The sequence below is a fragment of the Rhododendron vialii genome, chromosome 3a (assembly GCF_030253575.1).
Source record: "Rhododendron vialii isolate Sample 1 chromosome 3a, ASM3025357v1".
Taxonomy (NCBI): Eukaryota; Viridiplantae; Streptophyta; class Magnoliopsida; order Ericales; family Ericaceae; genus Rhododendron; species Rhododendron vialii.
In genome coordinates, this window is record NC_080559.1 from 12,093,406 (window position 1) to 12,107,549 (window position 14,144).

The following is a 14,144-nucleotide window of genomic DNA, read 5'->3' on the forward strand; positions in this document are numbered from 1 at the left end:
TAGGCTTGTAAAATGTGATGACATCATGATTTTCTGGTAAAAACTTAATGGGGACTTCACAAATGGGAAATATTGATAATTCTTTCAAAAGTAGGGGAGGTTAGTGGCGTTTCAGAAACCTCGAGGGAGGTCTTTGTCTGTGTTAGAAACCTCAGGGGAGGTCAGTGAAATTTACCGCTTTTTATTTTTATTTTTTATCTATATAAGTTGTGTTTGTTTGTCTCCCTGTAAAAAGACACTGAAAAGAACCGCTTTTTGGCCTAATAATCTTTTGTATTTTTTTTTGCATTTATGCTTCTTCTTCTTCTTCTTCTTTTTTGACCTGCTGTACTGATCTTCGGTCGCAATTGAGTGCTGCCGTAAGTTTCTCTCAAATTAAACACCCATTTCCCTTGATAGACCATAAAAAGTAGTGCAATTTCTTTGTTTACAGCTGAAAAAGGAAAACAAGAACATCGATTTGAGTATACCAGCAATGAGATTGGCGGAGACAGAGGATGTGAAGTATGAGACCGTGACAACTGCCTTGAAGAAAGCTATTCGATTAAATCGTGCAATCCAGTCAAGTGATGGCCACTGGCCTGCTGAAAATTCCGGTCCCATGTTTTTCACTCCTCCCCTAGTAAGCTCTCTCTCTCTCTCTCTCTCTCTCTCTCTCTCTCCATATATATATATATATATATATATATATATATATATATACACACACACACACAAACACATGTAAGTACATCAACAATTGTACCGGACTGCATAGTGGTAGCAAGCATATTAAATACAACAGTTGTACATTGACTAAGGAGCAAAACATGTCAAGGTTTTAAAAGTGGTAGTAGACTAAGGAGCAAAACATGTCAAGGTTTTAAAAGTGGTAGTAGACTGCATGGTATTGACTAAGGAGCAAAACATGTCAAAGTTTTAAAAGTGGTAGTAGACTGCATGGTGGTGGTAGCGGTACACGTGTAGTGATAGTTAGAGTATCGAATGATATGTAGCGGTAATCGGGTGTAGTGGTCGTAAATTTTTTTTTAAAATTATTTCTTGGCGCCAGACCATTTAAAGTGGCCATAGCGGTCGTGTAATGGCGTAGCGGGCACCGGCCGATATGGGTGGGCATTTTGGATAGCACCGACATAGCGGGGTATAGCAGTACCGAAGGTCCGAAAAATTGCTTCGTAGCAGACGGGTTTTAAGTACTCCATGTTATGTGTGCTTTTGTCCGATGGGAAGTGAAATCATGTGGCCATTTGATAATTTCCATCCACTCTCCGTTCTTCTTTTGGTATTTTTGTGCGTTTTTCTTGAATTTTTGTTAGATTTATTTTACATTTTGGGTCATTCATTCGTCTCGACGAGAGTAGTTTAAAAAGTAAAAAAAATTATGAATTACTGAGGACAAAAAAATATCAAATGGCTAGTATTTTTGTTTTTAGTGTCATTTTATATAAAAAAAAATTCAACTACGGTCTACATTTTTATACTTTTCTGATTTCTCTCGTTGACATAAATGATTTATTCCAAAAATTAAGACGAAAGATAAAAAATACCAAAAAAATTTCAGACAAAATTTAGGGACAACTTGGAAGTCTTTGCTCCCCATTATTGACAGATACCATTCCATTTCGAGTCAAAAAACACCACCTCACCCCCCACGCGTAAGCATGTGAAACAGTTGTGGGAGGGGCTGTAGGGATTAGTCCGAGGTGCGTGCAAGCTGGCCCCGGATACCCTGCATTGGTAACTAAATATCATTAGTTGAGTATACTAATCAGATAGTTTTTAATCCTTTGATTTCAAGCCATCTGAGTGTTCCTATTGAACCAATTAGGAGTGTTACAATTTTTTTTGCAGATAATCATCCTGTACATTAGTGGAGCAATCAATATGATTCTAACAGCAGAACACAAAAAGGAGTTGATTCGCTATATTTACCTTCATCAGGTAAGTTCTAGTCCAATTCCCATGAATCTTTGGCATAGAAAATCCAAACTAGTCCAATGTGTATCTAAGCTATTGGCGCAATGTTTGCTATGTAGAACGATGATGGGGGATGGGGATTCTATATAGAAGGCCACAGCACCATGATCGGTTCGGCACTTAGCTATGTTGCCTTGCGATTGCTAGGAGAAGGGCCCGATGATGGAGAAAATGGGGCAATGACCAAAGGCCGGGAGTGGATTCTTGACAATGATGGTGCAACTGGAATTCCTTCTCGGGGAAAGGTCTATCTTTCGGTATGATGCAACTTTCTTTCAAACTTTAAGGAAAATTTGTGGAAATATGTTCTCTCTTCTTAAGATAAAATTGATGGATTATTTTGAATCTCTCCTTTTCAGGTGCTAGGATTGTATGAATGGGCAGGCTGCAATCCTTTGCCTCCAGAGTTCTGGCTTTTTCCTTCATTTTTCCCTTATCATCCAGGTAGCGAAAAGTTGGTCTACTTAATCTTTGTTGAGAGAATCAAATTCATGAGAGTTACGATTTTCTATAGTGTGTCTTTGTACTATTATGTAGCCTGGTCTGATCAACATCTATTTCTTAGATTAGCGAAAATGTGGTGCTATTGTCGCACGTCTTACATGCCCATGTCGTATTTGTATGGGAAGAAATACCATGGGCCGATCACTGATCTAGTCAAGGCATTGAGACAAGAAATTCACACCAAGCCATATGAGGAAATCTGCTGGAACAAAACGCGACATGACTGTTGTAAGGTTGGTAAAATCTATTGATGATCCCTTCTGTCTTACGATTCATGTATAAGTTAGGAAATTACAATTCTGATATGTTTATCTCTACTGCAGGAGGATCTCTACTACCCTCATAGCTTTGTACAAGACTTACTTTGGGATGGTCTTCATTACTTGACCGAGCCAATTATAACCCGTTGGCCCTTCAACAAGATTAGAGAGAGAACCATGCAAAAAGCAATTAAGTACATGCATTATGGAGCAGAGAGCAGCAGATACATTACCATAGGATGTGTAGAAAAGGTAATTAAGTCGCCTAAACCAGAGAACTTGATTGTAAATCCTGTTGAAGTTGTTTCTGTTGCAGAGTTTGCACATGATGTGTTGCTGGGCAGAGGACCCAAATGGTGATGAGTTCAAGTACCATCTAGCTAGAGTTCCGGATTACTTGTGGCTGGCCGAAGATGGAATGAAAATGCAGGTTAGTTTTTTTTTATGACAATCTCAATTCTGGTTTCGTCATTCTTCATTTAGAGATTGTCGTTTATAATGTAAGCTCGATGTTCCATTCATGCTCAATTGTCAATTAATTTGGTTGTTTCATTGCAGAGTTTTGGTAGTCAGCTATGGGATTGTACTTTTGCAACTCAGGCAATTATTGCCAGCAATATGGTTGACGAATACGGTGACTCACTAAAGAAAGCACATTCTTACATCAAAGAATCACAGGTTTCTTTCCTATCCAATGATATGCATGTCTGTGTACATACACAAACACAATTACATAAGTATGGATAAGTTTAGCAAAATTTCATTTTGCTTTTTATACTGTTACATTGAAGGTCAAAGAAAATCCAGCTGGGGATTTCAAGAGTATGTATCGGCACTTTACTAAAGGATCGTGGACTTTCTCTGATCAAGACCATGGTTGGGGGGTTTCGGATTGCACAGCAGAATCGCTTAAGGTAATCTACATCTGCATTCATCAGCACATATTTGGAGCAATTAAGAAATTCATTGTTCGCCGTAACCAAATTTTTTTCTCTTGCATGCAGTGTCTACTCCTACTTTCTCAAATGCCTTCTGAAATTGCTGGAGAAAAAGCTGATGTCGAGCGATTGCACGATGCTGTGAATGGGTTGCTTTACTTACAGGTACTACATAGATCATATTATTCATTGCTATTTGTAAACTTACTTCACAACTTGGTAATTCATAACTTAACTAACTAAATTATCTAACTTCTCTCTCCACTTAGGGCCCTGAAAGTGGTGGGTTTGCTTCGGTTGGAAAGACATACAACAACAGTGAAGCAGTCCGTAGAGCTGTTGATTTTTGCTTTCAACACAAAACGAAGAAGGGGGTTGGGGTGAAAGCCTTGAATCATGCCCATCTATGGTAACTCCAACACCTAGGTTAATTATGGATCTGATGATATCTTTGGCGACCAATGATATGGTGCACGATTCTTGATAAAATTTTCTTGCTCATGTTTAGCGTTTTGTGTGATACAGAAGTATCAACAGTTGGAAGGGAATCGAACGAATCTGGTACAAACATCATGGGCTATGCTGGGACTTCTTTATGGCGGACAAGTTAGTGATCTTAACATCCGAAGTGTTAAATTGCTAGCTTATTCACATTTCATAAGAAAATAAGTTATAGAATGGAGTACTGCAAGTATTTAATTTGCGTCTTCTTTATATATATATATTTCTAGGCTCAAAGAGATACGACACCGCTACATAAAGTAGCAAGGATTTTAATAAACGCGCAAATGGTCAGCAGGTAATTTGCATGCCAAGATAGTTTGTGAAACAATACCAAATTAAGTTTGTGTTGTACTACAAAAATTCTTATCTCATCTTCTATTCTCTTTGTTTGTTTGTTTTTGCTCACCATAAAACAGGAAACTACCGGTTGTGTCATGAAGAACTGCATGTTACATTATGCACAACACAGGAACATATTCCCAACGTGGGCGCTCGGAGAATATCGGAAATGTGTTTGGCCATCTTCCTAAAAAGTATAAACTCAGGCTCGAAGACCAAGGTTCCACTAATGAAAGCACAGTTCATCTTTTACTATGTAACAACACCAAGCCATCAAAAGAGAGAATTATTATTTCCTCTTTTATGTTGACAAGAAGATACTATTGATGAACAAGAATGCATGGGGTACCTTACTAACACTCATTGCAGCATGATTGCTTTATTTTCGTGTCAAAAATAATTAATAAAACAGAATAATTACTATTACCTAAAAGATAGCGTAAGTACTCTGAGTATTGTCCTCAGAGATTACCGATTGCTTCAATTGACCCGTCTTTATGAAGTATTTACGATACCCCATGCTATTTAGGCAATTAATTATTCACTGAATAGCATGGGGTATCGCCGCTTAGCACGAACCGTCTTACTAGTACGACCCGTCTTTATGGCACAGATCGTCTAATAGCACGGCGCATCTTAGGAAGCATAACTCATCTTACTCAATTATCACAAATAATTAAGAACCGTCGTATGAACGTGCATAAAAATCTAGAAAATCATGCACAAGATTTGATAGAGAAAATTAATACCGCAAATAAATTCTCAAGTCATACAACCACAATTCGAATAGAGTATAAATTCTATCCACCTCAGGTGGAAATCATGGGTTTTTCACCACCACCAATTGTGGGTCCCGTCTTGTATTTTTTTCAGTAATCTGAATCGTTCACCTTGCAGAGCTTGCAGAGTAGTATATTTTCGCAAAAAATCAATTTTATCAGACATGGATAGGTATATAAAAAATTGAATTTTGGTTTACAAAATCAGCGGTAGATAAGTTTAAAGTTAAACAATCCATGACCGTCTATTTTGTAAACTAAAATTTAATTTTTGATGTACCTATCACTATTTGATAAACATGATTTTTTAAGTCAATATACTACTCTACGGATCCTATAAGATTAACGGTTCAGATTACTGAAAAAATCACACGATGGGGTCCGCAGTGGGTGGTGGAAACCCCATAGTTTCCACCTAAGGTGGAAAGAATTTAAACTCATTCGAATAATAAAAACACTAAATCAAAACAAAAACATCGTTACTCAGAGTTCGAGCTTCATCTACGCCTTACAAAAGGAATTTAGCCGGCCATCAGAAAGTTGGACTTCGCGGCCTCTGATTCCTTCTGTTCCCAACCGTAGTGCCCGGTCTCTCCTCTGCTATGCGTGGCTCTCCTTTTATATATTCATGTTACTGTAGCCGACTTAAGAAAAACCCGCGGTATCGTACGTGTAAAGCTGTGGGCCATGCCCATTGCCGGGAATGACTTGGGCCTCCTCTCACTTGGTCCAACAATCAGACAAAATAGAAAGTCTTTAGGCCCACCAAGAGCATGAATCACTTGTATTGTTTTACTGTCACAAGACCACGCGCAGAATAGAAGCTTTTTTAACAGCTCTGCTATGAGCAGGGACACTCCGCAGGGACAATCCGCAAAGACACACGCGTTTGGCCTCATTTGGATCCCGAAAAAATTTAAAAAAAATCCATCAATTTTTGAATATTATTTTATGGTGCCCTGTAAAAAATTAGCTCCAGTGGATATCGGTAAGTATTACTTTTGGATAAGTAGGGGCGAATTGACAGTTTAGCGTTTGGCCCCATTCGGATCGTCTAATAGCACGGCGCATCTTAGGAAGCATAACTCATCTTACTCAGTTATCACAAATAATTAAGAACCGTCGTATGAACGTGCATAAAAATCTAGAAAATCATGCACAAGATTTGATAGAGAAAATTAATACCGCAAATAAATTCTCAAGTCATACAACCACAATTCGAATAATAAAAACACTAAATCAAAACAAAAACATCGTTACTCAGAGTTCGAGCTTCATCTATGCCCCGAAAAAGGAATTTAGCCGGCCATCTCAAAGTTGGTCTTCGCAGCCTTCTGTTCCCAGCAGTAGTGCCCGGGTCTCTCCTCTGCTATGCGTGGCTTCACATAGTTTTTTTGTATACATATTCATGTTACTGTAGCCGACTCAAAGTCTACACATCCCGACCTTTACTTCCGATTTTGTTCCCGACGCTGATGTGGCGGGTGAGCCCCACTTCAGCAGCTGAAAAAAAAAAAGGGGGGAGGGCTGAAAATTTCCCCCATACCAGACGATTTCCCCCAAAACGATACCATCTGGAAATTCTCCCAAACGAGGTCGCCACCAGCGATTTCCCCCAAACGCGGTCACACCGGCGACTCCCACCAGCCTCACCCTCCACGTCGGCGACCACCACCAGCTCCTTCGCCCAGCAATGACGGCACCACTGGCGCCATTACCGACCACCAAGGTCTCGTTCTCTCTCTGGGTTGTCGATGACCCCTACAATTTCAGTCGATTCTAGCCTTTAATTTCATTGTAACTTGTTGAAACCCCAAAAAAATTAGGGCTCGTGAAATTGGAGATTTTTTGGTTCGAACCCTAACTATAAGATTTATGTTTCCTGTATCCATCAACAGTCAAAGATTTCTTCTTGCTATGGGCAACATAGTATTTGTATCAACTCGTGCTAGAACAGGTAGTTTTAGTTACATTTACAGAGAAATTGAAGTAACTGTCACGTTTCAAAATCCTTTTCGTGTGAATAGACTTGAGGTACTTCTGGAAGAGGAAAAAAAAAAAAAGCCATGTGCATTGTACTGATAATGTAGAAATCATTTATATCTTCTCTACAAGGAAATTCTTTTCTCTGCTCAATTAGCTCTAGAAACTACACGAGCAAAGGTATGATGTTTTATACCAGCCTAACTTAAAATTTTGCGCTCTTTGTGTTGCTTCAATGTCCTCGGTGGAGTTTGTTGCTGGTTCATACCAAATAACGTTAAACGATACGCTGAGAGATCCATGTTGCTTTTGCTGCCCAACAGTTCAATATCACAATATTTTGTTGAACTAGTAGCATGCGCAGTCGGCGACCGAAATTATAAACACATAGTTCTACGAGGGGGATAGAATTAGTTGCATATTGCATCTTCAACTCTTGCAGCTTCATAGAGTGATTTAGTTGCCTCTTGCTTTATAATAGTTGTGCTTGACATATCTTCTAGTCACTAAAGAAGCAAGACATCTTTAAGGTTTTTCTGTTCTGAAATGAATGACTATATAGTGTAGCTTACTTTTTCCAGAATTGATCACTTTGTAGTCTTATTAGATATGAATTACCTATTGGTTACTTGTTTGGAATCCTTATTATGTTCGATGTATAAGTTTCCGTCTAAAACTTTAACCTTGCATAATCTCATTCAATTGTAAATAGTTAATGCTGTTTAGATGCTATTGCTTTGGCAAGATCTATTAGGGTGTAAATGCTCTATGTCTCTAGCCTCAACCTGTAATGTTGGTCACTTGGCAGTTGGCACTATATGATGAAGGCATCATATGTCAATGATGATTGTTCCACTGCCTAATCATTCCTCTTGAACCATCTGACCATTAATCTATCATATATGCGGGTCGGATTTTGATTGCTTGAACCACTACCTCGGCATATACCATTAATTTCTTCATTTACAGTTTTAAGCTGATCTATACTTCCATGTGCTTCTAGTTACAATTTCAGAATAAACCAACAAAAAAAATAATGGTTATGTTTGGTTGAGAGTTTAGTTTAGTTTAGTTTTGGTAGTGGGTGGAGAAAGAAATGGAGTAATGATTGAAGATAAGGGTAATAATTGGAGAGAGATAGAGAGAGATGTGAAAGTAATAATTGAAAAAATAGGATAATGATTGGAGAAAAAAGTAGAATAATAATTGAAAAACTAAACTAAAATGGCAAACGAACAAAGCCACTAGCATTACACTAGAAATCTATCATCCATATCTGCTTCAACTAAAAACCTATTATCCATAAGACCAGAGGCACCAATAGTAGAGTAGCATTAAACTTAAAACTACAAACCAAGATTAAATTTACAACTGCTCCCTCCGTCCCAAATTCTTTGTCCGGTTCGCAAAACGAAGTGTTAAAAATAATACAATTTTTTCAAGAAAAAATTCAAACTTTTTTCAAAAATTAAAAATACTCATTGATATCTAGTAAGTTGTTGAAATTTTTTTGATTTTTTCTTGCAAAAATTGTATTATTTTTAACACTCCGTTTTGCGGACCGGACAAAGAATTTGAGACAGAGGGAGTACAAACCAGCATTTGCTAGGACACGGAGCCGTGTCCAACATGCTTGCGATACGGATCAAGAGTTCCATTGCATACCAGAGATTCCATTTCATATAACATTAGAAAAATAACAAAGTGCTAGATTATTACATGGAGCAAAAACTAAAATGCATACATTACCATAAATTAGTTTTTAACAAAATACAAGAAGCTCCCTACATTTACAAGCAAGTCATCTTCTACTCTTTGCCATCATCCTTGCATTCATCATTTCTGTAAAAATCATTAAACCATATAGTCCCAGATAGAGTCATTCGCATGCTAATTATCATTTACATCCAAATAAATAAGAGTACATTCTCCTCTCTAATGGTTTAAACCACATTTGCAAAACAAAAATAGACTACATTCAAGCATTTCAATTGTAGCACAAATAAGCCTAGTAATTACATCTCCATTTTTTTTTTTTGCAATCAAATCATTCTACTCTTCTTCACTGCCAAATGATTCAGCATCTTTACTGCTTTGTTTGAGTTGCGGAAAGCTTCTTCTCATTCCATGCCCTCGAGCAGCTCCACAGCTATTGGATCTCCGATGCTTATTCCACCCATCTGTGAGCGTGCTCTCAACAATGCTTCCTCCACCCATCTGCTGCCAATGCTGCAAAGGACGTATTTGATGCATGAGCAATAAACTGGCAGCTCCAGTAAACTGAAGAATGACAAAGGGATAAGTAACAAATTCAGCAGCAAACATGCAGCGCAGGAACATCCAAATCAAAGCAACATCTAGGGCGTAGGTCAACCTAAAATTCCATCATCAGAAGCCAAAAAAGCCAACAAGCTGAACATAACAGAACCAGAGTTGCAGCACATGTAGGGAAAAGATTACCCAGAAGATTTCCACAATGCAAAAGTATTTTTGAGTCACAAAAGAACTGAAGAACACATGTATTTTTCTTCTTTCAAACCATTTAGCATACAAGTAAACTGCATTGCAGTTATTCAAGGAACAAATTAAGCTACTCTCAAAACAGAACTGATTATCAAAACATCAATTGTCATTGTAGTCATTACAACTCTAGATTAAGCATGGAACTTACACACTTTTTAGCTACTCCAAAAAGAACCAAAACAAGAGAGATATGATCAACTTATTTCATGCTAGAATTAGATGATGACTGAATCAAAATTTTCAAATGTTCAAGCCCAACTGAATACAATGATGATGGCCGAACCAAAAATTTGCATAACATAAGCTTAAATCTTTGACAGTTGATGCATATAGGAAGCAGAAATCTTATAGTTAGGGTTCGAACCAAAAATCCCCAATTTCACAAGCCCTAATTTTTTTGGGTTTGAACAAGTTACAGAGAAATTAAAGGCTAGAATTGACTGAAATCGTAGGGGTCATCGACAATCCAGAGAGAGAGAAAACGAGACCTTGGTGGTCGGTAATGGCTCCGGTGGTGGCGTCGTTGCTGGCCGAGGAGATTTTTCCTGCTGGTGGTGGTCACCGGAAGTGGAGGGTGAGGTGGTGGTTGCCGGAAGTGGAGGGTGAGGCTAGTGGGAGTTGTCGGTGGTGGTCCTCCTCTTTCTCTCTCCGTTCGTTTTCCAGATGGTGGGTTGTGGAAAATGCCGAAATGGTCCGATTTTTGGGGTGCAATGTATAAAATTTCAACTGAGTTTTTTTTTTTTGCAGCTGCTGACGTCAGCGTCGGGAACAAAATCGGGAATAAGGGTCGGGATGTGTAGACTTATTGAAAAACCCGCGGTCTCGTACGTGCAAAGCTGTGGGCCATGCCCATTGCCGAGAATGATTTGGGCCTCCTTTCACTTGGTCCAACTATCAGACAAAATAGAAAGTCTTTGGGCCCATCAAAAACATGAATTACTTGTATTGTTTTACTGTCACAAGACCACATGCACAATAGGAGCATTTTTAAGGCCTATTAAAATGTTAGAACCTCAGAACACCTACAATACACAAATTAAGCGTTAAGCTCCGAGTAACAACATAAATGGACTTAACAAAGATAAATTAGGGGGCGCGTATGTGAACATTTACGCGCCTATCACGGCATGAAATTGGGGATTTATAAGTCAAGTGTACAATTTTATGAGTTGTCCGTGGTTCGTCCCCTTCCTCGCGACAAGTTTTTTCTGCTTCCAGTTCACCTGAAAAAAGTCGATCACCAAAAAACAAAATACTATGTGCTTCTAGAGCTAATTTACTGAAATCGGCATCATAAGGAAAAAAAAATTTGAGAGCTGAGTGAATGTTTAATATGTTAGAAAATCTACGTTTACCTTTCGTGATGAACCAATAAATTTAAAATACATTAAAATCAGAACTCAAAATTTTTCTGTTCGGGGAGGCGCGTCCTCCTGTCCTCCTATCTCCTCGCCTCGGGCGCCTCCTCCTTCTCCCTTCCTCTCTTCTCTCTTCTCTCCCCCTCTTCTTTTATCTTCTCTTCCCCTTTCCCTAGCCTTTCTGCTGCTTTCTTCTCACCGTCATCCTCTTTGTCGTCCTCTCTGTTTTGTCGCCCGCCAGTTACCACTCTTGGTGTAGCTGGTTGGCTTAACGGCAAGGTGCGGTCCAAGCTTTGCTTTTTTAGCTGTTTTGGGCTTTGGCCCTTAGGTGTTTTTGGATTTTGTCCCAACAGGTGTTTATTTTTTATTTTTTTATCAAACCTTTGGTTGGATTCCCCTCCCCTCTCCCCCCAACTTGATGTATCATTTGTCAAGTTTTTCTTAATAAAATTGTTGTCGATAAAAAAAAAACCTGAAAATCAATGGAATTAAAATAATGATCAAGGCAAGTGTTGCACTATGTACTTAAAGACAGATTCATCCCTGCTATGGTGTTTATTGTAACATGGACGTCTACCTCCATAGAAGTAGCACTACATTTGATGGGTGTGTCACCAAACTTGTGTGTTGTAGTACTCTCTCAGATAATAAATCTCCGACTCAACAAAAGTATTGGAAAATCAACCTTTTTGAATTGATTAAGGCTTTGTTTGTTTGGACGTAAAAAATGTTTTACCTATTTTTCAGTGTTTGGTTGTGTAAAAAATGATGAAAATATTTTACATGTAAAACATTTTCCATTAATTGGATGAAAGTGACTTACCCTTAAATCTTGATCCGGAAGTTATTTTTCGAAATGAACCCGCTGCCTTCTACTGCAATTTTCACTGCTCAGTTTCCTCAATCGTCCGTCCTGATCCACGTTCAATTCCAATATTCTTAGATCTCTCTACCGTTTAAGCCCTACACTATTTTGTCGATTTCTGAAAATATTTTTCAAGTGTCAACCAAATACCGAAAAATAAAAGTTTGAAGTTTGTTTTTAGAAAAAATATTTTACATGTAAAACATTTTACATTGAAACAAATGAAGCCTAAGATTGAATGAGAAAAATACTTCTAGTCAACAAGCTCAAGAAACATAACAAAACAAAACTTTCTTTTCAAAAACCAACGAAAAAAATTAACGCAACAAAAGTTGTTGTGACTTTTGATTCCCCATTGACCAATAAAATCCATTTCAAATCAATGATTGGTGAAGACCGCTTTTTTAGAACTCATGTTCACAAGTATATAGAGACTCGTATATTGAAGATCCTCTTATGTGGTGGTGGTTTTTGCGTGTTGGAGCTTACTCTATCCCGCCGTTCGGGTGGTTCCGTATCGACTGGTCCCTTAAAAGTTGATATCACGTGTGGAAATTCGAATTTAAAATCTTAAAAACGAGTGAATTCCTGAGTCTTGGGTCTTAGCTACCATGTCAACCCAAAGGATTGAGTAGCCTACTATGTCAAGGCTATGCTTCAGTGTAGAGCTTCTATACTCTCTTCCAAAATACTATTACAACTTGGCTGGGATGCCTTAGCCCCATTCTGCTAAGAAAAATACTTATTTTTCGAAATAAAGGTAATATATTAGGAGAGTTATTCTTTTCTATTAGTTATTCTATCTTTATTACCAAATCAAAGAACCAAACCATACATATACAGATAGTTAAAACGATGAATTCAGAATCGATTAATCCTAGAAATGGTTATTCGGATGTATCATGAAAATTCTTTGAAAGAAAAGAATCAATGTAATTTTTATGGGGTGGAACAAAATATCTCTCATTTCTCCTTCGAATCGATTCTGCCTTTTGGTTTCCAAAGGAATGTTGTTATGTTGCCTTAAAGGGTGAATTAATAATGACTTGTCTCGTAAAACAAAAAATAAGTACTTAAAAAATAAGAACCTAGCGGAACGGGCTATTCGTAGAGTTCATTTCAAAAAAAAAAAAGGCTATTGATTTTGTCACTCCTTTTTTGGTTAACGCCACTAAAAATACACTTGCATGGGAGTGATATTAATAAAAAAAAAGAGTGGCAAAATCATTTCCCAAAAAAATTGCCTTACACCTACAAAATTATGAAGAGGTGTAAAAGTCGAAATCTTAAAATAAAGAGGTGTGGGCCTATCCACAGACCAGGACATTGTCGAACATGCAAGTTGCACCCACATAGAAGGTGAGATATTCCCACACATACACTGAAACTATATTCTTTATAATAATTTCTGGGTGAGTTTGCTTCTCACGTAATTAACTAGAGTTTGATTTTTGAGCTCAGGTCGCAAGCAAATAATTTTTTGAGAATTCTTTAACTCCGGCGTGAATGGTCTGTCTTTGACTGGATTGAAAAACAGATTAGTCAAGGTACTAAAAAACTAGTCCAAACACCCCTGACTGTGGAACCAAAGAAAATCCCTTAAAAATAATCATTCTTCACATACCATATTAGGCTTTTACACTTTATCTAGTCATTTGATTTCAATGTCACATACATATAAATTGTCCACCTATGAGAAAAATATTGTAGTAATGCACTCTTTTATAAAGAAGTAGGGAAAAGTAAACATTGAATCTTGATTGTAATCTAGAAACTCTTATTAAATTAATATAGTAGTTAGTTAAGTTGACAACTTGCATGCATCAATTATAATATGCTCTAAACTAACAGCTAGCTTAAATGTGCATTACACTCTAATCACCAATCAACGTGCTGCTTAATTATATATTGCAACACAACTATTTCAGGGGTTGTGTGAATTATATGACCAAGACAAGCTAGAGTGATAATGACTATTTCATTTGCATAAGCATGCATAATTAACCACTAACAAATAAAATATAAGGGTGAGCATGGGCCTGATGATTCATTAATATTGTGTTATAAATCAAGAACTAATAATCAATTCGTGCAGTTTAGTTCTCTAGGAGTTT

The 14,144-nt window shown here is 37.7% G+C and overlaps 1 protein-coding gene and 1 long non-coding RNA gene across 2 annotated transcripts; both read left to right on the top strand.

Moving 5' to 3' along the window:
• The first annotated feature begins 475 nt into the window (after nt 1-475).
• On the top strand, nt 476-3,937 carry LOC131321110 (dammarenediol II synthase-like). The gene is made up of 10 exons (XM_058352121.1): nt 476-622; nt 1,852-1,941; nt 2,037-2,234; nt 2,337-2,421; nt 2,548-2,714; nt 2,805-2,993; nt 3,058-3,171; nt 3,300-3,419; nt 3,533-3,655; nt 3,746-3,937. Exons 1-10 carry the CDS (start codon nt 476-478, stop codon nt 3,920-3,922), a joined length of 1,410 nt encoding a protein of 469 aa, XP_058208104.1. The 3' UTR covers nt 3,923-3,937.
• Nucleotides 3,938-3,960: 23 nt separating this feature from the next.
• LOC131321050 (uncharacterized) lies at nt 3,961-4,473 on the top strand. The gene is made up of 3 exons (XR_009198453.1): nt 3,961-4,088; nt 4,205-4,285; nt 4,411-4,473. It is a non-coding gene; the product is annotated as an uncharacterized LOC131321050 (long non-coding RNA).
• Nucleotides 4,474-14,144: the final 9,671 nt, after the last annotated feature.

Excerpts from the sequence above, each read along its gene's own strand:
- LOC131321110 (XM_058352121.1), top strand. The coding sequence starts at position 476 with ATGAGATTGGCGGAGACAGAGGATGTGAAGTATGAGACCGTGACAACT. Across the intron at positions 2,422-2,547 it reads ATTTTTCCCTTATCATCCAG|CGAAAATGTGGTGCTATTGT; the intron begins GTAGCGAAAAGT and ends TTCTTAGATTAG. Across the intron at positions 3,656-3,745 it reads GCACAGCAGAATCGCTTAAG|TGTCTACTCCTACTTTCTCA; the intron begins GTAATCTACATC and ends TCTTGCATGCAG.